At 31.1% G+C, this 25,977-nt stretch overlaps 1 protein-coding gene across 7 annotated transcripts in view; it reads left to right on the forward strand.

Moving 5' to 3' along the window:
* Positions 1–25,977, forward strand: part of LOC107448783 (lactadherin) — a 45,972-nt gene that overhangs the window by 11,619 nt on the left and 8,376 nt on the right. For 4 of the 7 annotated variants that reach the window (XM_016064114.3, XM_071183396.1, XM_071183395.1 and 1 more), the window contains exons 2-8: positions 1,295–1,371; positions 16,580–16,779; positions 18,316–18,438; positions 19,902–20,040; positions 21,198–21,338; positions 22,163–22,335; positions 24,435–24,579. In XM_016064114.3, coding sequence (XP_015919600.1) covers positions 1,302–1,371; positions 16,580–16,779; positions 18,316–18,438; positions 19,902–20,040; positions 21,198–21,338; positions 22,163–22,335; positions 24,435–24,579 — 991 coding nt within the window. In that variant the 5' untranslated portion in view covers positions 1,295–1,301. Of the gene's footprint in view, positions 1–1,294; positions 1,372–16,579; positions 16,780–18,315; positions 18,439–19,901; positions 20,041–21,197; positions 21,339–22,162; positions 22,336–24,434; positions 24,586–25,977 lie in introns of all 7 variants that reach the window. The other 3 variants (XM_016064112.3, XM_016064115.3, XM_016064113.3) reach the window with 1 other exon arrangement.

The raw sequence follows: 25,977 nt of genomic DNA on the forward strand, positions 1-25,977 counted from the left end.
TTGTATTTTTTACGAAGATTACAAAATTGACCAATTTTGAACCCAATATAGCGAACCTTGCAAAAAAGCATCAGGCACACCCTTCTCATTGATCAAGAAGCAGTAAATCTTCAGTTTCTTTACTTAGTATATCTACTTATGCATAATTACTTATTATTTAATAATAAGGTATTTGAATTTCAATGTTAATATATTTTTCATAATACTGTTGTTACACAATGTACTATTACTTTAATAAATGTTCAAAATCATAAAATAAATGTACAAACTCAGTATCTAATAGAGTTTTATTTTAATTAACAGAAAATTACTTTTATGGGGGTAGATGGAGATTTCGAAAAATTATGTAGGGGTCGACGATCAAAAAAGTTTGGCGACCCCTGCCCTAGATATATAACTTGAAAGAATCATTTTCTTTAAAATATAACGGTGTAAAAAATTTCTTTCTTTTGAACCGCCTTTCAAGTACCACCTTTCGAGTACAAGAGCCACCTAATTTAAATCTCACATTTCACAGGTACTGTAAAATAATATTGATAAATTTTCAAAAATGCAGAAGATAAACTAATAAGTTTTTTTTATAGCGAAAAGCGTCAATAATCATTAAGGTTAAAGATCAAAAAAAAAAAGGATCTAAGTTGCAGCAGGTCTATAAAAAAAACAAGATTGCATCAAAAGTCTGCGTTGGATGGATCTTTTCGAAAGTTCAGTCGAGTAGCAGCATTAAAATTTCCTCTTGCATCAGTAATTATCAAAAGTCGATTCAAATTCTAAAATTTGGGAACTATCACGTTATTTGAAAGCCATATGAGGATTCGAATACCGCAACAAAATCAGCCATGAATAAAACACAGGGACCATATTGACATTTGAGCATTGTTTTCAAAACAAGCCCCATTTTCTTCGGATACTAACATTCTGTGAAATTCAAACTAAAAACAATTTATTTATAAACAGTTAATGAATGAATAAAGGAAATAAAGCATTTTCTTTACACTCACTTTCTATTTTTCTTTTCTACTAATTAACGAAGACTACTTGTTTTTAAACAAATATAAAAAATTTTACTTTCAACAAAAAATATAATGAAATAAGAACTATTATGGCAATGTGAAAAATATTACAGAAATACTAAAGACTTTTTTCCTACTTTTATAGAAATAAATAATCAAATAAAACTAGCAATTTTTTTCTCCAAAATTTACGAGATTTTTGTGCCTTCTACTAAGATTTCGAATTTAATAAATTTGGTTCAATCTAATGTCTAATTTCCTGTCTCTATTTTAATTTTTAGGAGCAGAATGTTGGAAGAAGTGTTTTGGATAATACTTCAGTCTTCCCTGAGTTCCATATCCTTTGGATTAGTTACAGGTACAGAATATACATTTTATTTTACACTTCTATTGATTATTTGCGGAAATTATCAGGTGGTTATTAGATATAAATGATTGCATCTAGAAAAAAACTGATGGATTGAAATAGCTTTATTTTTGTCTACTTTCCTAAACAATTTGCCTTTATATCCAGTTGCTTCAGGCTTTTAATCCAAAAACTAACATAATATCTCACGATAAGATAATTTTTAATTATGATTTTTTAGATCACCAGGAAAGATAAAAACACTTCTGAAAGACGTGTGAGACAAAATATGTATTTCGCTCCATATATTACGGTGATTGTAGGGAAGTTGAATAAAGATAATTTTCTAAAAATATAATGAAATGAAATTAAAAAAGACCAAAGAATTAGCCCAATTCTACACATTTTACGTTTATTTCGAATGGTAAATAAATTTATTTAATTTATACTCCAAACAATCTGAGGCGTAGAGGTTTTTTTATAGGTTTACAATTTGCCCACCATTTGCCACCAAACTGGGAAGAGTAGCATGTTGTATAAAGAAGATAAGCAGGGCACCCGTGCAATTACTCATTTGAATCACAAGCAAATATTGTTTGCACTACATTGGGCTCCAACACACAATGTCTGGAACTATTACTTGGAACTTGGAACAGACTTGGTTGATTATCTCTTGAATTACTAGACAGATTTTAATAAAATTTTGAATGACTTAATACAATAAAATAACCATCCAATGTTTGTAATAAGTGCTCATGATCTTGTGTTACTCTCATCTGTGCCTTTAGATATGAAACAGTGATCATAGAATCGAACAAAAATATGGGTTGATAGGTGGTACTATCCTCTCTTACGTTACATACGGATCTTGCAATGTGATTTTATATTGGAAATAAGTTAGTTAAGAAGTTCTTGTTACAATTGTTCCTGTCGCAGCGCTATTTCTGGCTCCTGATGATTTTTGGAGAGGTAATGTGGTTTCCGGTTGCCCTCCTCAGAGCCCCTTAAGCAAACTGTGTATAGGGCTGAAGTCTGAGGACTTGACAAGTTAATCCATCTACTGAATATTCTTTTCAAAAAATCGTCAATGAGATGAACTGTATGTAGCTCCTCGTTATTATCCATTTAAATGAAATCTAGATCACTTTTAAAGAGCAAAGACTGAGTATCCATGACTTTAAACCTTCGCCTCAAACCAGGCAAAGTATTTTTCTGAAAAACATAGAAGGATGTTCCCTAGAGTTTACCGAATTTTTTTTTTTTAGTTTCAGTTTACTTTAGTGTAGAAAAGTTGCTTATTGTAATGCAAACAAAAACTGTTTATAATCTATTAATATCTTCCGTTCACGCGTGATTAAAATTAAGGAAAACTTGAAAAAAATCCAGACTTTTTTTTTAAAAAAAAAATAACAAGTTTGGTTTGCATAACCTAATACTTGTTTGATGATTTAAATAACCTAACAATAAATAAATTAAATTCTGATCAAAAAAAAATTTTTTTAAGTTCGCGCAACCAATTTTTGAAACTAATTTTACCTATTTTGCGTAATTTCCTAATTTTTGACGATTTTTCAATATTTACCAAGTGAAGGTAGTTCCATCGCTAGTTTCATATCTACCGACTGTATTCGAATCCTCTCACGAATGTGACATACGGTTCCACATCTTGGGAGTTACAGGGAAACTTGGGTACTTCTGTAATTGCCTTAGTATCAGCATTGATGAGTGATTTAATATCATGTTCAATAGAAGATGGTAAAATTGGAAGATATACCACGCAAGAATTCAAATTAACACAGCATTCCGAAACTTTGAAGTTTATTCTCTGCAGTACGAAATTAATCTTCGTTTCACAAATTCGAGCAGGCCAACAATATCTGTTAAACATTTTAAATACAAACACCTTTTTGCATTGCCCAAAGGACTTGGCAAAACAGAGCCCTGTCCTTTTGTCCAATTCAAGTTGAATAACTGGTGCCAACCGAGTCCTTAAGATGCATATAAGAATCTTAAAAGCAGAACAAACCGTCTCAAAGAAAAAAAACTGTTAGAAGTTATAAATTTTGTAATACCAAAGATAATATTTCCAACTTCGGATTTTTTTCAAATTATTAATTGGAATTCTTCAGTGGTATATATCCTCTTCCACGATCGAGAAATACCTAAGTTTCCCTATCAATTCCAGGCTGTAGCAAGGTGTGTCGAATTTGTAACACAGGCTTCGAATAAAGCTAGCATAAAGCTAGAAATGGATATATTCGAGCAAATCTTAAGCCTAGATCAGTTAGATCTAATTTTACAAAAAAATCATAATTTAAATGAGCAATAGATGTTAAAAGCAACCTTAACAATACAGTAAACCAATGCATCCTACTTGATTGAAAATCTTTGTAAATAGTTCGAAATATACTCCAAATAACACTAAAAAAAATTGGATGTTAGGTTGATAACTTGTAGGTGAAAACTCGACGTGCAACTTCTTTACAGGATGAATTCTGGGTCTCTCTGGTCAAATATATAAAAAGAAAAGGTAAAAAGTGAAAATTATGAAACCTTGGTAAACTTCTACTTTTTTTTCTGAAACGTTGCGTAAACTCAAAAAATTACATTGTGATCAGAAATTAATTTATTTAGGATATTCGAACCATAAAACAAGCGTAAAGCATGTTTGTTTTGAAAGTTTTAATCAACTTTAAGAAAAAATGGAAAATTTAAAAAGGCGTGATTTTTTTCAAGATTTCATTAATTTTAAATACAATACGCAAAAGGAAGATATTATCTGTCTTTAAAATTTCTTATAAAAATTTTTAAATTATTTTTTTTTTTTGTCTCTCTCTAACGAGAACCCATACTACGAAGACTTTTTCCAAACTATCAAACCTCCTCTGTCATAAAATGATCGCTTACTTGCATTCACCATCATCTATATTAGTCCCTGACCATCATAAATCCTTAAAAAAAATTTATAAACGTTACAGGAAGTTTGCTCCACTCCTCTATAAGACCTAAATCTTCAAATTTCTTATGTCTAATATTATTCTTATTACAATAGGCAATAGGCACGGCGTTTCGAAAGAAAAAAATAATTTTTTTTCGTCCCTCTTCAATGAGCACCCATTTGATTTCGTTTTTAAAACTGACTAATATTGATATGATGTCAAAGCTATCTGAGCTTTAAATATAAATAACTATAGCTGAATACTCCGTTCTCCTTACCCGGTGAAAAATATAAATAAGCAATCAGTACCGAACAACGCTACAATAAAACTGAATGAACAAACAAAACAATTAATAAAGCTAGAATAATTTCAATTTTTTTTAATCAACTATTATTAGTTTTTTTTAGTTATTGTTCTTACCGGTGACTTAGTGTTATTAGGTGATATAAAACGTGGTAGTAATTCAGCCCATCAAAATGAAGATAAACTGTATTCAGTCTCATTTGGCATGATGTTGTTGCTCAGAGCGTATTCCAGATAGTCAAATTTTATCGCAATCCCGAGATTTTCTCTGATACTAATCCATTAGAGATCCCGAAAAAGAAAAAAAACTCTTTCCACGGTATCTTTATTAAAACTGCACAGTTTTGATGCAGTTTTAATAGCAAGCAATAAAACACAACAGCTTGCGGCAAATAAATTTTTATCCTGAAAAATATGTTTGCAAAAGGCAGAAACTTTGGAATTTATTATAAAAAATTTCAAAGAATAATAAAGTTTTAATAATAGAGTTTTATTCTTGAAATAGAGTTTTATTCTAATTTTTTTGAATTTAATATTTTAGTTTTAACCTTTTGAAACGCTCACAGCCAACATATCGCTCTATTTCTGCGGGAAGAAAAGAAATTGCTGGCGTATTTGAGGCAAAAAATTTTAGTTTTTGAAGATTTATAACTTTGTAAATTCCTTGACATAGACAAAATTAACTTTATATATGATTTCTGAATATAAAAAATACTATCAGTTGAAAAAAAATGTGTCCGACTTCGGAGAAAGAAGCGGGTACCTTCCCGTAAGCCTTAAGAATAATTCTCTGACGTCATTACGAAAGTTACCATTTTCAAGTAAATGGTCCATCACATATTGCCATGTATTCCATGAATACATGACAATGTATGAATATTATATGATCTTTTCGTATAATCTGTAAATCAGCTTTCGTATATAATAATTTCACAGCACCGTAAACTCATTGGGATACGCTGGTATTAGAGTTATTCAGATAGTACTTCATACCATTTCTTTCTGGTTGTTCTCCCACCCAGAAGAAAGCTATTTCTTCTTCCTGAAGATCTAATCTGCTTTTCGCTATCACGTTTTTGCAGAAGGTTTTTCTCTTAGGAAATTAATCTTTCCGCCAAAGAATGCTGTCGTTATTAATCGCATAATAGCTTCTGTTATTATGTGTTATGCTTTCTACTTCATGAATGGGCCATGTCCGTGAAATAGTTTACCCTCTTGAATAAGGAAATTACTTCTTGGGTTAATTTAAAGTTTTGCCATGATACTTATTGTCAAATTAAGGAACAGGTGGCATTCATTTATTTGATTTAATTGTTGCTACAAAAAAATTGTTAAAAGTTTTTACAGTTTTAGGTTTTAATTTTACATTACATTATTTTAGAACTTTTCTTTTCTTTTTCTGCCATTTTTCGCTCGCTTTTTCACAAAAAAACCTAAAAATCAAATTGTTCTAAGTATTTTTCTTTCTATATAAATTTATGTCTGCAAAATTCAGGATACTTAGTTTTCTAAAATATTGATTTCACTTGAATTTGAAGATGTGATGAATTTAGAGAGAAAAATGTAGAGATATCGTTAAGTTTTGAAATGACATATAGGTTTTGAGAGCAGATTAAAATCTATTCGATAATTTAACCATGTGCTCAAACCAACTTCCCAGACAGTGAAGTACAACGAAGATGGCTTATAAATAGCATTAAAGATATTTTGTTAACTATTCCAGAAACTAAAATTATCTACTTTTCTATGCATGTTTCTTTGATTAACTGGTCTTCAAAACAAGATCCATAATTCACACTTATTTTTTGAGTATGTCATCTAAGTCAAAAGCCCATATACTTTATAGGCTGAATATAATATAGCATTTATGAGAAATATTTTATTTATTTATAATTTTTTTTTAAATGTTTTGTTGAAAATTTAAAAATTTTTTTAAGCATTGCAAAAAGAATTTTTTAAAAAAAAGGCTAAAATTCATTCTTTAAAGGGTTTGATCATTGAAAATATTGTTACTTGAAAGGTAAATTAATAGTTTAAAGTGGTCTACTCAAAGTTTTATGACCTAAAAATTATCTAAGAACTCGAATGTTGAATTATTGCGCAACTTTTCACTATTCCAGAAAACTTCATTTCCCGAAGCTACACTTTTCAAATTGATCGAATTTATAACTCCAACTCCAACAATCTTCCACTATTGTCTTTAAATTTAAACTCTATATTAAAAACTACATTATTTGCTATAAAAAATTGTTTAGTGATTTCACATTTTTTTACGTGCTATTTCTGCTAAGAGTGGGTAATTTGATTTGATTTTATAACCGTCGTTGAACAGCTGACCAAATTTTGGATTTACGACTACCAATGTTCAACTCCGTAGCCTTGTAGTTCTGAACCCAATCCAAAAGACAAGGGAACTCCTGGATCAACTATTGGGAGAAATTTGCCTTCATAGAGGACTTTTTGATGGAACTAACCCAGATTTGCGTTACATGGAGAGGAAAACAGCGAAACCCTCCCATGGTTATCTAGACGGCAAGGGGACTCCAAGTCATGATTCGTCTACTACCGTGGATATTTTATGTCAGCATTGTGGTCGGTGTGAGCAGGGTGCTGAATTCGTATCGACATGTCATGGCTGGGATTCGAACCCGGTTCACCTCATTGGAAGGCAAACGCTTTATCTTCTGAGCCACCACGACTCAAAATTGGGTAATTTTAACTAATCACATGGTTGTATCTAATCACGCGGCTGTGCATGGTGATTTAACGTTACAACTTTAAGGCTTGGGTTTATTAACACACTGAATCAATTTTCGGATGAGCTTTAATTGAATACCCGTAAGCGGCATCACGCGCCTGTGTCCAATCTGATTGGCTGTCTTACGCGTGACGTCGCTTGCAGACATCCAATTGATCTACTTATCTACTTGTGATCTAAAATCCACTTGGAATAGACAAAACTTTTGAAAACGAGTCTCTAACTTCCTAAAATTTGTCCACAATAGTCCAATCGGTACCTAAATTTGCAACTGAATAATAGCAATAATTTAAAAAATTAAGATAACCCTTTTTCTAAGGGTCATCATGAAAAAAACAAAAAATCTACGGTTTATTTGGTGTTATTATTATTATTCAAAAACCATAGACTTTTTATCTGCTTTCTTTAAAAATTTGATGAGAAATTTTTGAAACACATTTTAAATAAACTTAAAATAAACATAATACCTTGGAAAATTATAGCCGAGACCGTATAAACTCGATTTTTATACGTTACACGCAATATTTCATTTATTACTTTGTCATGCAGACCCACAGAAAATTTGTTTTTTTTTTCTTCTTTTAATTATTTAAATTATTTTATTTCTTACTTTTTTGTCTAATTTCACTAAGTCATTGAAAGTCTTGAACTCATTATGTCTTTGAAAAAAAGTGTACTTTATTTTTCTCTGAAACATGTTTTAAAAGCACGACTATAAATAAAATAGACGCGTAATTTTGGATAACTTTAGGAATGCTAACTCAGTGACGTAGCACCGATCCAAGTGCCATTCACGTTGATCTTGAACTTGTAAAAAATAATTAAACATTAAAGAACATATATATGATAAGTTCTTAAACAGAATCATTTAGAATTTTATTTTTAACTATGCAAAATGTTGAATTAATGCTAAAAAATGATTTTTCAAACCTTTCTCCCAAATGAAAGAATTAAAATTTTTAAACGATATTTCGGATTGGGAGTTAAAATTGGTCCTCGTAGTCGATACCCAAATTTCAGAACCCTAGGAGTTATAATGGAGTTATGGTTTTGGAGTTATAATGGATTCAAAAAAGCATTCTGCGTCAAGGACAGACAGAATATTGCCAGTAAACACAAGAGAAAAGTTGAAAAAAATAGTGAACTTAATTTAATTTCCATTTCTTCGTCTAGAAATGAAATTGAAACGAAGTTTTTTGTTTATATTTTTGCGTACTGGGAAATCTAGAACTGAATCATTTTCCAACTGAAGGCTCTAAGATTATCAAAAAAATTCGTTTTATGTTTCGTTTGATCAAAAATCCTTATTTTTTCTATAAGTTAATGCAAATTATTATTCAGTCCTAAACACATACCGACAAGTAAAAGTAATATATTTTGGAAGTCTATTTTTTTATAATAGTTTATTTATAAAAATTGTGTTATTCGTAACTTTGAAGCATTATCTATACACGGGACTCGTAAATTATATTCACCCAGTCGTTTAGTAGTGACTATATTTTCAGACTAAAATCTGAATTTTTTAAAAATATATTTTAATATGTATGTAAAAAAAAATTGGTTTGAAAATACGATATATTTCTCCAACGATTTTTTTTTCTGTTTTTCACCAGTTTTTTCTTCTTTTTTTTTTCTTTATCTTCCCACTGTCACGCATTCTTTTAATTTTCCCAGTTTTGTAATAATACAGTGTTTAAAAAAATCCGACCAGCCTGTGTAGGGAGCAGTCCTTGCATCAGAAAGGTTCTGGGTTCGAATGTTTTTTCCTTCTCTGTACTATCTGTCCTCACTGTGGGAGCGACTAATACGGTGCCCCTGAAAGAGAGGCCAACAAAATCGCCCTGTAAATGCCTGAATTGACGGATGTTAACGCAGATGGGCATTGGAGAAAGAAGAGAAAAAAGTCTTAAAAAAATAGGAATTTAAAAAAAATAATGCAGCAATTTATAATCATAACTGTGGAATAATGTTTAAAAACCACGTGGATTTACGATGAAATCGGTGGAAAATGGAACCAGCGTGGTTCCATTTTCGTGGTTTCATTTTCAAACCAATCGTAATTCGATTGATCATTTCTCATGCCTCCGATATGAGATTCCTGAGTCGTAGAAGTTTCGCATTGAAAATATCAGAATTTTAAAAAATTATGTAGAAAAACAGTGGGTACGAAGGTTGCTATTTATATTTCTGGCCTAATAATGAAAAAACAAATATGTAGGATCGAAATTGGTTTTATTGTTTTTCAAAATATTCTCCATGATGATCAATACACTTTTGCATGCGTTTGAACCAATTTTCAAAGCACTTTTTCCAGTCCGATTGAGGTAACTCCAAAACATGCGTTTTGAATGCATCAACCGCTTCTTCGGGGGTCGAAAATCGTTGTCCACGTAATTTATTTTTGATGTGTGGGAATAAGAAGAAGTCATTGGGTGCCAAATCAGGGCTGTACGGCGGATGACCCATCAGTTCGATCTTTCGCTCCGTCAGAAATGCCTTTGTTTGAGTCGATGTGTGAGAGCTCGCATTGTCATGATGAAGAATGATTCGCCTGTTCTTCTGCTTTTTTCGAATTTCTCCGATGACTTCTGGCAAACAAATGGTCGTGTACCATTCAGAATTGACCGTCCTGCGTTGCTCTAACGCCACTGTTGCCACATGACCGTTAATGCCGAAGAAACAGGCAATCATTTGTTTCGATGTGCTTCTTCCTCGAACAACTTTTGTTGGTTTTGCCTCGTCTTGGAAGACCCATACAGTTGATTGCTGTTTTGTTTCCGGCTCATATGCATAGATCCATGATTCGTCACCTGTGTAGATGTTATACACAGCCTTTGATGTACCTTGAACGTATTTTTCCAACATTTCCTTGCACCAATCGACACGAGCCTTTTTTTGAGCGTTTGTCAGATTATGCGGGATCCAACGCGAACAAATTTTTTTTACGCTCAAATGTTCATGCAATATTTTATTGATGCTAGTCATACTAATGTCCAAAGACGCCTCTATCTCACGGTATGTCACATGACGATCTTGCTTTATCAGTTCACGCACAGCATCGATCTTTTCTGGCACAACAACGAATTTTGGATGACCTGCACGGGATTCGACCTGGATCGAACATCGACCACGATTAAATTCGTTATACCAATTTTTTACAGTGCTGTAGGATGGCGCTTTATCGCTGAAGAAAGAAATAAGGTCATCGAAGCACTCTTGTCTCGACAATCCACGTCAAAAGTTATGAAAAATAATGGCACGAAAATGTTCACGATTCAATTCCATTTTTTGAAAGAGAAGAACTTTTCAATTTACTGTGAACAACACAAATGAAGCTATAATGGTAAATCGTCTGCTGAATTTATGTTTAAAAATATCAAACTTTCGATTAAAATCGTCTGCGGTCGCCTAGCAACACTTACTGTTGCCAAGGCCAGAAATATAAATAGCAACCCTCGTATAACCGCCGAAAATATGGTTTAAAAACCAAAATTAATTCACGTGCAAATCGACGCAAATCAAACGTGTGCATCAAAAAGTTATCCAAATGCACAAATGGAAATTCACTTATATTCTGTAAAAAATATAAGGACTTCAGAAAACCATGTTAAAATATATAACAATCGAAAGCTGAAAGACCCCACTGGATTTACGATGAAATCGGCGCAAAAAAAGAAGATCCATAAAATATAATAAAAGATAATCGCTTAATTACGTGATTCGAAATTCCCGTAACGTATTAATTTCGCATTAAAAAAATGGAAAAAAAGCATTCGATTCAATTTTATTACTAATATTCAATTTTATTAATAATAAGAAACATTCGTTTTTACTCACAGCGATTGCGTAACTTTTGTAGGAGGTCCGGAATTTTCTTCGAAATTTTTCGATATCTATCATTTTTATGATAGGTACTGTGGAAATAGGATTCTTAGGGCCACTCGACGATATAAATACCGAAAAGAGTTGCTTGATTGTGACAAATTTTAAATATTCTGAGTTTCCTTGAGCAACAGCATCATGCCAGATGATGCCAAAATCATTTAATCTTTATTTTGATGGGATGAACTACTAAATACCTGTTTTGCTTAATTTAATATAGTAAAACCACAGGAAAAAGTAACAAAAAAAACATAGGAACTATTTTAGTTTTATTATTTGTGTCGGTATTTGTCTTTCAGTTTTGTGCATGATTTTTTAGTGTTTTTCAGTACAGTCAGTACAAAAAGTAATTTCACACATTTTTACAAGTTACAAATAATTTTTTAAAAATAATTCGTAATTTTTACAAAATTTGAGAACCAAAAATATATGTAGATTCAAGCGCATTTAAAATATTTGTGATAGTTCTTTCTGATGATAGCTGAAAGAGATTGACGACTTCATGTTACAGTCAAAGAGCGCTAAAGACGTTGCTATCAGTGATTTACTTTTAGAATTAAAAGTTAAATTAGAGAAAAAAAAGTTTTTTTAAAAAAAAAACTAAGCATCTCAAACAAACAAACCTCCTTTTTAAGGAAAACTAATTTTTACAATATAAAATTAAATGCAAACTTACACAAAAAAAACATAATTGTTTATTCATTTTAAATAGTTCTGTCATTCATAATTGGTAATTTTTTTTTACACATCAGTAGGGTTCATTTTTACTGACGCTAAATTTATTCATTGATCCCTTTTCATGACCCCAACACAACTGGCTTTTCCGCACTAAGAAAATGACAGTGAGTAAAACTAAAATCACTCGCGAAAAATCATGTACCTTCGATAACGATTTGAAGTAAATGGAAGTAACCCCTAAAAACGACCAATCTCCTTTAACCTCCTGTGGAACAGAGTTGGACGTTCCCAAGAGGTTTCACTGTACTACATGCATCAGATGTAGCACTAAACTGCTTCCATATCAACTTGTATAAAGCTAGCAAAAATGTGAGTCGCCGCTCAAATCTCCAACATATCGACATCTTGATTGACAAATGTAGTTAATTAAGATTGTTTATACAGTGTTAATCACCTCCCTTTCTAAGAGTCTATTATTTTCATGAAAAGAATCTGCAGATTACAGGCATAAAGCGAAATAAACGAACAGGTTCTAAATTTTGAGAAACGCTTCAAAAGAAAATTAATATCAACAGTTTTTCTAATCGTTTCGAATTTTGATTTTTTTTTAAAGGACCACTTGGCGGTAATAATTTTAATTTTGTCACATAATTTACAGATCTTACATTGGAAGAGGAGAAATAAAAAGAGGCAATGTTAACAAAATTTAGCGAATCATTATCAAGGGGGTTAAAATTATGTGTCAAAAAAATCAAAATCACTTTGTTTACGAAAGGAAGCTATTAAAAGGAGGGAGAAATTTATTATTGGAAACGACTTCCAGCTTATAATGATTGGTCAGATTTTGATCACGTGGTTTTGTATTTATTTATCACTTAAACGCGGTTGGAGAGTGCGGGGCGGAGGCCTCGTAATTAATACCACTATATATTCTCTGATCTAAATTGTGGTAATTTAGTGTGCAGTTTTTTCTTTAGGTTATCAAGGAGATAGAATCCCAAACCGTCGCCGATAGCCCATTAGTATAACTATTGTGTTAAGTTGACAACGAAACCTCACACAAACATTAATTTGAGAAACTTGTCTTGATTTGCTGTTTAAGTTTATTTTCAAGGGATTTTCAAAATCTATATTAATGGTGTTGATTACAAAACACTATGTATATTTCAAATAGAAAATATTTATGCTAAGTTTCTTATAGTTTTTACATTGAAAACAGTATAATATTATAAAAACATTAAAATATTTTTAAAAAAAACATTAAGAAAACATTAAAAATTATCATTTAAAAATATAATTTAAATGCATTAAGAAATGACGTTATTAAAAAGAGTGTTGTACTCTTTTAAGGCATAAAAAACGACTGTAAGGTATTTTTAGGTATAACCAATTATAAATGTACTTTAAGAGATATAATAAAAATCTTAAATTGATTTAATTGTTGATTATGATAAGTTAGAACAAATTTATCTTATTAAATATACGTATAGTATTAATTATAGTATTAAGTAACTTTTCCCCCTATTTATCGTATTAAATTTATTAGTATCAAAATATCATTGCATCAAATCCCTTGTGTCAAAAACTGTATAAAAACACAAAGTACTTATTAAAGTTATTTTTGACAAGATAAAAAAGATTTTAAAAAATATTGAAGAACATAGTTGTTTGTTTATTAAAGAACATTTCAAAAAATCAATAAAATCGGAAAATAAATGCTGTATTATATATCATACTTTATCTCGTTTTTGAGCAAAAGGTATGTCTTATTTTTATTAACATCGCCTGAAATTAGTTCTATACAATCGTGAATATATCGCAAACCAACCTTATCAAGATTGTAAGTCTTCGAATCTAGCGCACCCTCGTGAATTTTGACATATTTATAATATATCACTGCCATGAAGGACGGCAGAAAATCGGTCACACCCTATTTTAGACGAGAAAGATTCGAATAATCTCTGCTGGGCCTCTAATCAAGTTTTCCAGCACATAACCTTCCACGGAAAATGTTCCATTCGAATCTCCCTCCAGAAAATGGCTGCAGCAGACGATTCACAAATTGGACAAGACCGTGAAATGGACTTTGCTTGTTCCTTTACTTCTAATAGCTCTCTGTAGAATAATTAAATAACTGACTGCTGTTTCGGTTTTCCCTTTTTTACGAGGCAATAAATCGAAAAGGGTAAAAAGAATTCGTAATATTCATTTTGTCGTCCTATTACAATAAAAGATTGTTTTTTCGAACTGGTACAAACATTGAAGTAATAAAAACTATTGATTTTCAACTAATTGCTACGGTTCGTAACTTTAGGTGGGAAACTATTATTTCATTCAGATTTAAAACAATACTGGAGAATTAAAATAAAACTTGGTGAAGTAAAAGAATTGAAACTGCTATAAAATATATAAGGGAGAGTCGAGTAGCCCCGCCCGCTTAAGGATTATTGTTTATATTTCCGTATAATATTGAGTAATAATCAATATTTTTATATGTTTCTATTGTTTTATCATCTAATTAAATAATGCAAAAAGAATAGTTTAACTTAAAAAAATAGGAATTTAAAAAAACATGTTTTTCAGGTCTTTTCAAAATGTGTCGGGTAGCCCCGCCCAGTTACAAAAATTATGTTTTTTGACTGTTTTTTCAGGTGTAAATGAAAATGACCAATGTATTGACAATAGATAAACCTCATTTATCATTTTTATCACAAAATTATTTTATTTATTACATATTTTGTACTTTTAGTGAATTCTATCATTAAATAGCAATCATTTAATAACAGCAATATTTGTTGTTAAAAATGCATATAACATTCAAATTTGAAACAATAAAATAATAATCTTTGCAATCGTACATTTACCGACGAAATAAAATTGGGCGGTGATACCCGACATTCATGTGAGCGGGGCTACCCGAAATCCAATTTTTTTGTAAATTCGTAATTACTCGAACAATTTTTCACACATAGACTTCTTTCTTTGTGCAAATTAAGCTTAAGACTACATACTTTAATGCTGTGTAGAAAAAATTATTTTTTTAGTATTAAAATGAAGTTTAATCGAAACAATCAACCAATTTTTCTTAATTTCATGACTACTGTATTCAACATATTTTCAAAACTATTGTTTACCATGTTAACAGCTGCATAAATGCTTGAAACTTTGAAAATAATATTTTTTTAATATAACAATTAATGTCCGATGGCCCATTGACTTGAAAAAGTATTCTATACATATGAAATTGACAGTGGGCGGGGGTACCCGACTCTCCCCTACTGCCGTTAAATATTAGAATATCATTGCACGTCTCTGTTATTGCTGTTTTAAGAACAGGAGTAATATCAAAATGTTAAAATAAAGCAACAAAAAAAAAATTTTTTTTAAATTTGCTGGTTTTTGATATAAGTATAGTCTTTGTCCCATTGCATAGAAAAATGGCCAAAGGATCTGAGAAATGATTCTTATTTCTAAGATCTCGTGCCCTGCTGTTTCAAAACATAAATGTTTAAAAAATGTAATATGGCCGTAATATGTACTATGCAAAATAAACAAGTGCACATTTTTTCTGTGTAACATTCTCATAAAAAAAATATTCACAACGAGCATATAGCATTGCAAGGTTAAGAAGACGACATTGTCTCTAAAATAAGGCTAGTTTAATTTTGAAACTAGTTTAATTAATTTATCTCAGATTGTTTACTTCAAGTAGGAAATTGCAAGTATCCTATCCCCTTCATTAATGGCTTGTTAGGTCATTCATTAATAATTTTAATTTTTAGATTTAATTATTATTATAATATTAATTGTAGGCTTAATTAATTTATTTCAGATCGTTTACTTCAAGTAGGAAATTGCAAGTATCAATAATCGCTTGTTAGGTCATTCATTAATAATTTTAATTTTTAGGTTTAATTATTATTATAATATTAATTATAGGCTTAATTAATTTATTTCAGATCGTTTACTTCAAGTAGCAAGTATCATTAATCGCTTGTTAGGTCATTCATTAATAATTTTAATTTTTAGGTTTAATTATTATTATAATTTTAATTGTCCTATCCCCTTCATTAATCGCTTGTTAGGTCATTCATTAATAATTTTACCTTTAAAATTAGTTACCATGGTTGAAATTGTGTCAATTCCGTGCAAATTTAAAGATTCTTTATCTGTAGTTCCCGTCACAATGTCTCGAGTTTAGATATGTCTTCGCTTACTAACCGTAGCAGCTTGCATTTGCAAGCCGGAGCACTAACTCCAGACCATGTTTTTGACTGCCAGGCCATTATCGGCTCCCTCTTTAAACTTGGAGCACCTCCCATCGAAATTCTCCATGGCCATCGGGCTCCAGAACTTGCAAACCTTGTTATCAAGACTTTTGGAGGACTCTAATCTTTGCACTAGCATAGACACGACAACAACAACAACAGCACTTTGTTTCAAGTTTCAAAATTATGTTTTTTCTGATCAATTTTTCATCGCTACATACTTAATAATTTTTGAGAAAAATTAACTAATAGGAGTTCAAAACGTATGCTGCATATCAATTTAACGAAACCTCCTTACTCTGGAAATAAAGGTGACTAATTTTTTTCAGGCAGTGAGCTTATATTACAAAGATAAATTTATTTAATAACCACAATTTCCATTTTTTTTTCAGGCTGTAGCACTCCCTTGGGATTGATGACAGGTGCAGTTCAGGATTGGCAAATAAGCGTCAGCTCAATGGCTGATCACCGGAAAGATCCCGGATGTCACATGCGATATGCCAGGATATATCAGCCACCCGGAAGAGCTTGGTGTGCCGGAAGAAAAGCGGCCATGGAATGGATTCAAGTGGATCTTGGAGTATCTGCCATAGTAGGATTATTATTTATTAATAGAAGTACTATTCTTTAAGGGCAAAACAACGAGGGGGGGACCTCAGATATTTGTTTTTTGTATCGAGGTTGATGCATAGGTTGTATCCTTTATCCCTCCCTGCATTTCAATCATTTACACGAGTATCAAAATTAATGTTCTGTACAACCATAAGCACTATCAAGCCTGAACTGTTTCCAATAAAATCTGAAAAAGATGCTGGCTTATTTGCTAGTGGTAGGCTGGCATTCAGGTTCTTATCCCATTGAAATCTCCTCTGGAAAGTCTGGCATTGGCATCCCATTTGGCAACTCTGGTTAATTGACATTGACCACTCATTTGGCAACTCTGGATAGTTTATATCGCTATCTCATATGGCAACTCTGGTTAATGGACAATGTTTATATGATGCATTATACATCATAGTATTAGCGTGATATAATTAATGAACGAGGTAGATTCAGTCCAAAATAATATTTTTGTGTTGCTATTTTTCGTTACTTTGCGAAGCAGTAGAATATTTTGTGGTGTTTCGAAAATGTCTTAAAAATAAAAGCATTCAAATGCTAGTATATTTTGTTCTGCAAAAGAATGAAATGGCAAAATTCTGTAGAGCCGAATACATCCTGTTCTCCAGTTGTGCCATAAAATTTCTCGAAAAAGTTCATATTACCACATTTTGGATGCTATGTGCCACATTGCCAATAATTATTAACTCAGATTTTGTTGTTACTGAATAAGAGAAAATGTATGGAAAGTAAAGAACCTGTATTTTTAAATTCTATCTCAACTTTATGTTACGTTGGTTGTGCTTATGTTACGCTCCAAAGTATATGCCAATTTACTTAATCTTGGATAAGCTTGTATGTTACATATTTGTCTGTTAAATGCTAACAAGTGGGTAGAACAATTTTTATTAAAAAAGATATTGTAGAAAAAATCAAAAAGTAACTTCATATCACCTTATTTCAGCATTTCCTGTCTTTCCTTTTTTGGGCAATTCTACGGTTTTGTCCTACCCGCAACACATGGAACTAAGTATTAAAAAAATATTTTGTAAATATGTAACTATGTCTAAAATATGTTCGAACCAAATGTAAATGCTTAAAAATAATTTTATTCACTTTCAGAAAAGAAAAAAAAAACTACGTAAAATTATGATTTCTGATTATCCCACCACCCTTGTAATTTTTCGATAATTCTTCAAATTATTCCATGTTTTATGGTCAGTTAAGAATGTAAACAAATGTACAAAAGAAAAATAATTAATTAAACTTCAGAAATGGGCATCAGTCGAAATTTAAAATATGTGAGAAGAGTCATGCTCACATGAACATTCGTTATTCAAAATAAATACTAACGCATACTGTACAATATTAATATATAAAATATAAAAATTTCAATAGTTTCTTAAAATTACTATTCTTTTAATGTTTTTGAAATTTAAAAATATTTTCACAGTTGGTAGAAGGAAAAAAAATTTATATAAGAATCATGAAATGCTAAGATCATTATTACATTATTTCTTACCCACAGATAACAGGGATGATGACACAAGGGCGTGGTGATGGTCATCAGTGGGTCACTTCGTACTTGCTATCTTACAGCTTAGATGCTTATCATTGGAAATACTGTACTGACGTCTACAGTAACAGAAAGGTACAGTAACATGGCATAAATACATTCAAAGTCTTCCTATTTCAAAGTAGCCATTTTATTTGTTTGTTTATTTTAATGCAGGGTGTTTCATTATGTCGCCTTTAATGTGCAGAACAAAGTGCTTATAAAATAACTTATGGTTAAATGGAGAGCATATTCTTTGAGAAAACGGTATTTGTTCCCCTTTTTTCATACTGAAAGAATAATTCAAACACTATGTGAAATATGTTTTACTGTGCAGATCATACTTTGATAAAAAGAATAATAATAAATAAATAAATAAAAAAGATGTTGTAATTTGAAAATTTTTAACTTTAGTTGGAGTAAATATAACCATGTAAACCGGATACTTGCTTCACTTCATTACTTTTTTTCACTTCACTTTGATTTACTTCACTTTCACTTCAATTTTACTTCACTTTCACTTCAATTTTACTTCACTTGAACATATACCTAATAACTTTTAACAAAATTTTATTCCGTTTTTTCAGATGATATACTCGCCAAGGTTTTGATTGGTGATGTTTTTAGATAATTGATTCACGGGGGGAAAAAAGGAAGAGGAAAAAAAAAACACTTATGAGAGAAAAATTTCTCTAACTCTGACAAATGACGATTGCCGAATCAAAACTTTAAAAAATCCAAATTAATAAAGTTTTGTCTGAGATAAAAGCATATCACTTAATAACAGAATTTTTATAACAAGTTATTTGAATACTGGATTATCTAAACCAGTAAAATCAAGTTCAACTTTTTCAGAAGAGTTAAATGTTTTGCTTGAATTACTTTTCCTAGCAGCCTTTACTAACATAATTCTGAAAACTGGCAATCTCTATTTTGGTATGCTGTTAAAAATCAAACACCACAGAAATGGATTATTTTCTTTTTAGCGAACTAAAGTATTGTTTCTAAAGAATAAAATTTTGGAATTGAGTGATTTCGTGAAAATCATTTTGCAATTCTTAGTTTGTTATTAACCGATTTCCGATATTCAAATCAGGAAAAAGTTATCTACAATAATAAAAATGTTGGTAATGAAATAACAAATAAATAACCAAATGTGTTTGAAATCTCCAATAATTTAATTGAAACGTTATGGGAAAAAATGTAAAAAAACTATTTAATTGTAATGAAAAATTATAAAATGTGTCATTATTTTAAATGTTTGAGAAAAAATTTCGACTGAAACCGGAAAAGTTGGCAGGTCTGTAATTGATTGTCTTATTTTACTGAAAATGATTGTATATATGCCATAGAAGAAAAACATAGAGCAAGAAAAGAAATAAAGCTATGTTTTTTACTCCAAAGCCTATTTCATTTTCTAATTTTAATTTATAAAGTTTTCTTTCCTGTTTCAATTTTGCCTAAAATCTAATCCGTATAGCAATTAACAATGCATTTAAGGAAATTTCATTATTAAAATTATAATTGAACAAAAATAAAACAATGACTTTGTTTTTTAGACATTTAAAGGTAATATCGATTCGCACTCTACTCACACTAGCTATTTGGAGCAGAATGTGACGGCCCGTTTCTTAAGATTGCATGTCCTCCAATGGCATGAACATCCAAGCATGAGAATAGAACTACTAGGATGCCAAGGTACTTTTTATTTCCAACGATCTCATTTTTTCATATTTTAGCGTAGGAAATCATCTGTGTATGCAAAAAAAAATTTAATGTGGTTAACTGTTAGTAAAGTTGCATCAATAATCAGTTCTTAAGAAAAAAAAATTATACACTCAGGTATAAGTATGAGATACCACTACTCTGAGTTGGACAAAAATGTAATCAATTACATTTTTGATTACAGTAATCAATTGCTTGTAATCATGACTACGAGATAACTTAATTTTGATTACAACTGTTATCGTGATTACAACAAACAATAACAGTAATCAATTACTTGTAATCGTGATTACAACTTTCAAAAATTTTTATTACAGCTGTAATCATGATTACAATATTGATTACAACTACTTGTAATCAGGATTACAAGTAATTGATTATAATAATTAGTTATGTAATCACGATTACAGTTGTAATCAAAATTATGAATGTTTGTAATCATGATTACAAGTAATTGATTACTGTAATTGAGTATTGTAATCATGATTACAGTTGTAATCAAAATTTCTAATCATGATTACAGTTGTAATCAAAATTTGTAATCATGATTACAAGTAATTGATTACTGTAAGTGAAAAATGTTATCGATTGCATTTTGCTCTACTCTGATGTAATCAAAAATTATGATTACTTGTAATCATGATTACATGTAATCGTGATTACAAGTAATTGATTACATAGCAGTAATTATCTGTAATCAATTACAGTTGTAATTAATACAGTTGTAATCAATTACAGTTGTTTTTAAAAGTTTAGTCATACGCGTCGCTTTTCGTTTCCGTCAGTAGTTGCACAAATTTCGAGCATGGTCTACTTTGTTGTCCTCTTTCCAGCTTTAAAAAAAGTGTCTTGAGCCATAGGTGAAGTTGCCGTTCCGATAAACAATCACAACCGTTTTTATCACGCTTGCATAAAATAGGAATAGTCGGGTAGAACTGAGCGGCCACTCATACATGAATTGGCCACACCCAACAATCTTAAACGAGAACGCTGTAACGTTTTACAGTAAAATCGCTTGTGTATAGCTTTAATATCTAGATTTAATGAACTTATTAACAATAACTTGAGTAACATCCCAAAGAGCAACTATTATTTTTATAATCGTAGTAATTTTTTGTGTATACATTTAGATTGCAACTCCATTATTAGTGTTCCACCTCAAGCTCAACTGACGGCCTCATCATCCAGACCCTGGAGCAAGCAGGGCACCTGCACGCCAGAAGATGCTCACATATTTAGCTTTGGCGGCTGGTGTGCTAAGCACAGTGACAGTAAGTTTCGTCTTATCTTAAATTAAAAGCATTAACAAACTATGAATTTAATTGTTTGAATAAATTTCTGAAAAAAATGCATCATTTAAAATTTCGTTACACTCTTTTTTAATATACATGATGATATCATCAACAAACTTTCATCAAACTTTGCCTATCGCTATGTCATATGTAGGCCTTCATAATAACCAAATAAAAGCAGAACTTTAAAAGGTTTTTGGTGTTTCATATAAATTTCGTGTCCTTCGGAAACATTTTGAAAAAAGAGAAATTCCATTTTATTTTGTAGCACATGTAAGTTTTCAGTGGCTTCTGAAATTATCTATCACCATTTATTTATTCAAAAATAAAGAAATATAATAATAGTAAATAAATAAGATATGTGACCAAGTAGGAAAAAAATAGTTCAACGTGAAACATATAATTCCCAAATCATTCTTTAATCATTTAGGGCATATATGTATATCTATTTTCAAAAGCAATCTGATATTTTAAAACAATTTTTATGTTTTTATAAATAATTTCCAATTGTTTTTTTTTAAGCAGTTTGTCACTGATTATAGAAATACTTTGCATCTGTTTTTATGAAGAAAAAAATTGCAATTGTTTTTAGAAACAGTTCGCTATGGTTTTTAGAAATAATTTGCATCTGTATTTAAGAGAAAATTAGCTACTATTTTTCATAACATTTTCGAATCTACTTTTTGACTGTTCTGATGACCAGTCAAAAGAGTATCTAAAAACAGATTTTATTTTTCAACGTCTTCTTACAAAATGGCATAATTTAGTTCAATAATGTACTTAATTTATTATTGTGCACACAGTACGACAGTGGCTTCAGATAGACTTAGGTCCACCAACAAGAGTGACTGGAGTAGTTACTAAGGGAAGAGGAGACAGCAGAAGGAAACAGTGGGTCACTTCGTTTGCCCTCTCATACTCCAATACTACGAGCCACTGGCAATACTACAAAGACGATAACCTCGTTAGTCCCAAAGTAAGTAAAATATTCAAACTCTACTCTAATGGATCAATCTAACATTAGTTTTGTCATCGAAAAACAAAATATTTGAGATAACGCTACGTAACAAAATCGATGTATTTTTGGAATTGCTAAAAAAATAACATGTTATTGAATAATTCAGTAACATTAATTATATTATAATTAATTATGATATAATTATTCATGATTAATTATATTAATGGCTAATTATATTAATGATTAATTATATTAATGATTAATTAATTATAATTATATAGTAATTATATCATAATTATGTGAGCCGGGATAGCCTGGTCGGTAGGGTGCTGGGCCCATGTCCGAGAGTTCGTGGGTTCGAACCCCAACGGCCGAAGTAGTAAAGAGACTGATGCACGTTAAATCTGTAGAGTAGCAAAAGTCCCTATGTTCCCATAACAAATCAAAACCTCTGGGGGTACTGAATTGGAGATCGATCGTTCTCTGATTCAGGTCAAAATTACGATCTGTGGATGAATGAATAGGTTCGCCCTATAAATGGGTGTGACGTATGGTGTTGCAGAAGTCAAATTCTTGGCCATAGATGGCGCAACTGAAAAACAAGAACAATCGCCCCCCCCCTCTGCCTAAACAGGCATACGTCAACAACAACATTATAATTATGTTATGTAATTATATCATGTATATGGAACTATACGATTTTATTCATTTGGAAAAAAACTTTTTTCTTTATGTTTAAAATGTGTCTTTTTCCAATTTCGTACCTGTTACATTCGTAACCTTTTTTTTCTAATTCTTTAATAATAATGACGATGGGGAAAATATGGTAAGTCGTGTATTCTAAGTACCATTGAACATAATTTTACTATAGTACGTTGAGTACGTTTAGTATTTAGTTCTTATTTTTAGTTAATATTTAGTCCTTCTCCCTCTGAACCAATATTCATTTTACCGTTTTATATTGTTATTTCTTGACTGAAACAGACTGTCCGAAATGTAATCGACAACTTAAATAACCAATTAAAGAGGAATGAAATATGATTAGAAATATACAGCTTGCTGCCCTCCTCTCGGAATTTCAAAAGAAGTTACAAAAATTATCAACTACGGACTGAAAAAATATCAATGAATGTTTTTGGCTGCATGTCAAATCATTTTAATTGAAGCTGCTGCAGATAGTGGAATGTTTTGAAAACGTTATTTTACAGTTTCTCTCAGCAACGAAATCTTTTGGCGAACTTTGTAGGCATTTCGAAACTTTAGTTAATTGAAAATATACCGAAGAGCCATTACATTATGACCACCCTCCATCTATAACAATGGGCTCTCCCAGATTTTCATGATTTCTCGCCCAGGAACAATGTTTTCATTGGGCACATTAGGACCCATAATCCTCATAGAACAATCCCTGACGTCTGTAAGTTACATGAACATAACATAGTTGCAGACCAGGTTCACCCATTCATGGCAACAGTTTTTCCTGGGGGGAATGGTGTTTACCAACAGGATAATGCACCATGTCATAAGGGTCGAATCATCGAGGAACATTCCAGTGACTTTCAAATCATGTCTTGGCCCCCAAATTCACCTAACCTTAATCCCATAAAGCATTTGTGGTCCTACTTGGAAAATCAAATTCGTGCTGCCACACTACCCCCTCGCAATGTGAGGGAATTGCAGGACCAATTGGAAAGCGCTTGGTACCAGATACCCCAGACTACCGATCAGCACCTTGTGTCATCAATGTCACGGCGAGTGCTAGCAGTTTTGAGGGCTAAAGGTGGTCCTACATGTTATTAGCAGGGTGGTCATAATGTGATGGCTCTTCGGTGTAGGTTTCCAAAGAAAGACTCTGAAAACCGTACATTTTTTTAAAAATCTTTTTACCTTTTGTTTTAAATGTTTTTTCAAATCATTGATAATTTTTGGCACACTCGGTAGTTGCTCAACAAAATGAAGATGCCCCGGTCTTTTAATTTTTACTCCACAAAATAGGGTGTTTGCATATAAATAACTTACAGTACATAATTATATTTAAAGTGTATATTTTTAACTTACATATAAGCTATCTTTATAACTTATTGTAAGCGTTACATTTTTATGGGTTTTTAAACCAGGAATTCGGTGGAAACATGGATAAGAATACGGAACGTCGGCATTACTTCAACCTACCATTTACAGCTCGCTATGTAAGAGTCCACCCAATGACATGGAGAGGTAGAGTTAGCATGAGGTTGGGTCTAATAGGATGTCAACTTCAAGGTAAATGTATGTTTTATGCTATTTTAGATAAATCTGATTCATAGTAAAAAATATTATTTGTACAGATTCGTTAGATTTCTATAGCGTTTTTGTTATCACTTTTTTAAAAAAAAAAATTTCATAATATTTGCAGCCGTTATGAATCTTTTTGCAAATTTAAACAAGCTTATTTTTTACTAAAGGCACGTCTAATTTAATTCTAACTAAATATCTTAGAATTCCTATCTGAACTTTTAGGGTCGCTTACTGTTCAAGTGAGAAACAAACAGAAACATTATTAAAATTTATTGAATCATTACAAAACAAAGCTAGATTCCAAACCAGTTTGATTGCCTGAGAAACCCAAAGGCATTTTTATTTAAGCGGCATTCTTCTTAGTCATTAAAATTAGCACCGCACATTTTAATCCCACCTTAGTTCAATAAGGATTCTTTAGATTTTGATTATAAAGTTTTTGTTTAATCCACCCTTAATATAACCCAAACGTGTACAATTTTTAACTTCCAAAAATTGACAAGGATTAATAAAAATATAATATATAAAGAGCGATTAGAGAGCAGAAAATAGTCATGCATCTTCAGAAGCTGCCGAATCTTCTTAAGTAGTCCGAAACTGTAGCCAGAAATTTTCCCTTCGAAATTTGTTAGGAAAGAAAATATGAACATGGATCTAAATGTGAATCTTCATATGAAGATCTTCATGAAAGAAGAATTATTTGGTTGTGATCAGCATAAAAATTAATTCTAACGTAAAATACCTGTAAAATATTTTTTTAATTCCGAACCAAGACTGAACTTTATTGTAACCGCCTATACAAGCACGTTCATCTGTAGTAAAATCTTATCTCTAGTGATCCAGATGGTTCTATCTAGCGCCCCTGAATTAGATTATAGTAGCCTAGTTCTAGAGTATAGAAGCCTGGTATAGGAGCCTTAGTTCTATCTAGATAACTTATCGTTACATATCATATAATCTCGACATTAAGAAGTATTCCAGGTGATGTCATTGCAAGCAAAGAATATTTCGGTAACCTTCAGATACGGGGTTTCAGCAAAACCCCATATATGGAAAATTGTCACCAAGCCAAGGATCCTCCGATTCTATACCTTAACCACAATCAATAATTATATTTAAATGAAACAATATTCGCTTCGTGTTTCATTTATTATTTTAGTATTTTCATTGATTTTATTATTATAACAGAGAAGAAAGGATGCATAGGTGTTTATTAAGAACATCTTTACTCATGAAAATTTCTAGTTTAGGTTTTCAATTCTCTTATAATTAAGTTATAATTATGTTATAACTAAATTGAAAGACGTTAATTTTTAAACATGATAAATCATGTTATTATTAAAATTTTTTAAATTGGCTTTGTTCAAATATAACAAGTAATAT

The sequence above is a fragment of the Parasteatoda tepidariorum genome, chromosome 7 (assembly GCF_043381705.1).
Source record: "Parasteatoda tepidariorum isolate YZ-2023 chromosome 7, CAS_Ptep_4.0, whole genome shotgun sequence".
NCBI classification, from domain to species: Eukaryota; Metazoa; Arthropoda; class Arachnida; order Araneae; family Theridiidae; genus Parasteatoda; species Parasteatoda tepidariorum.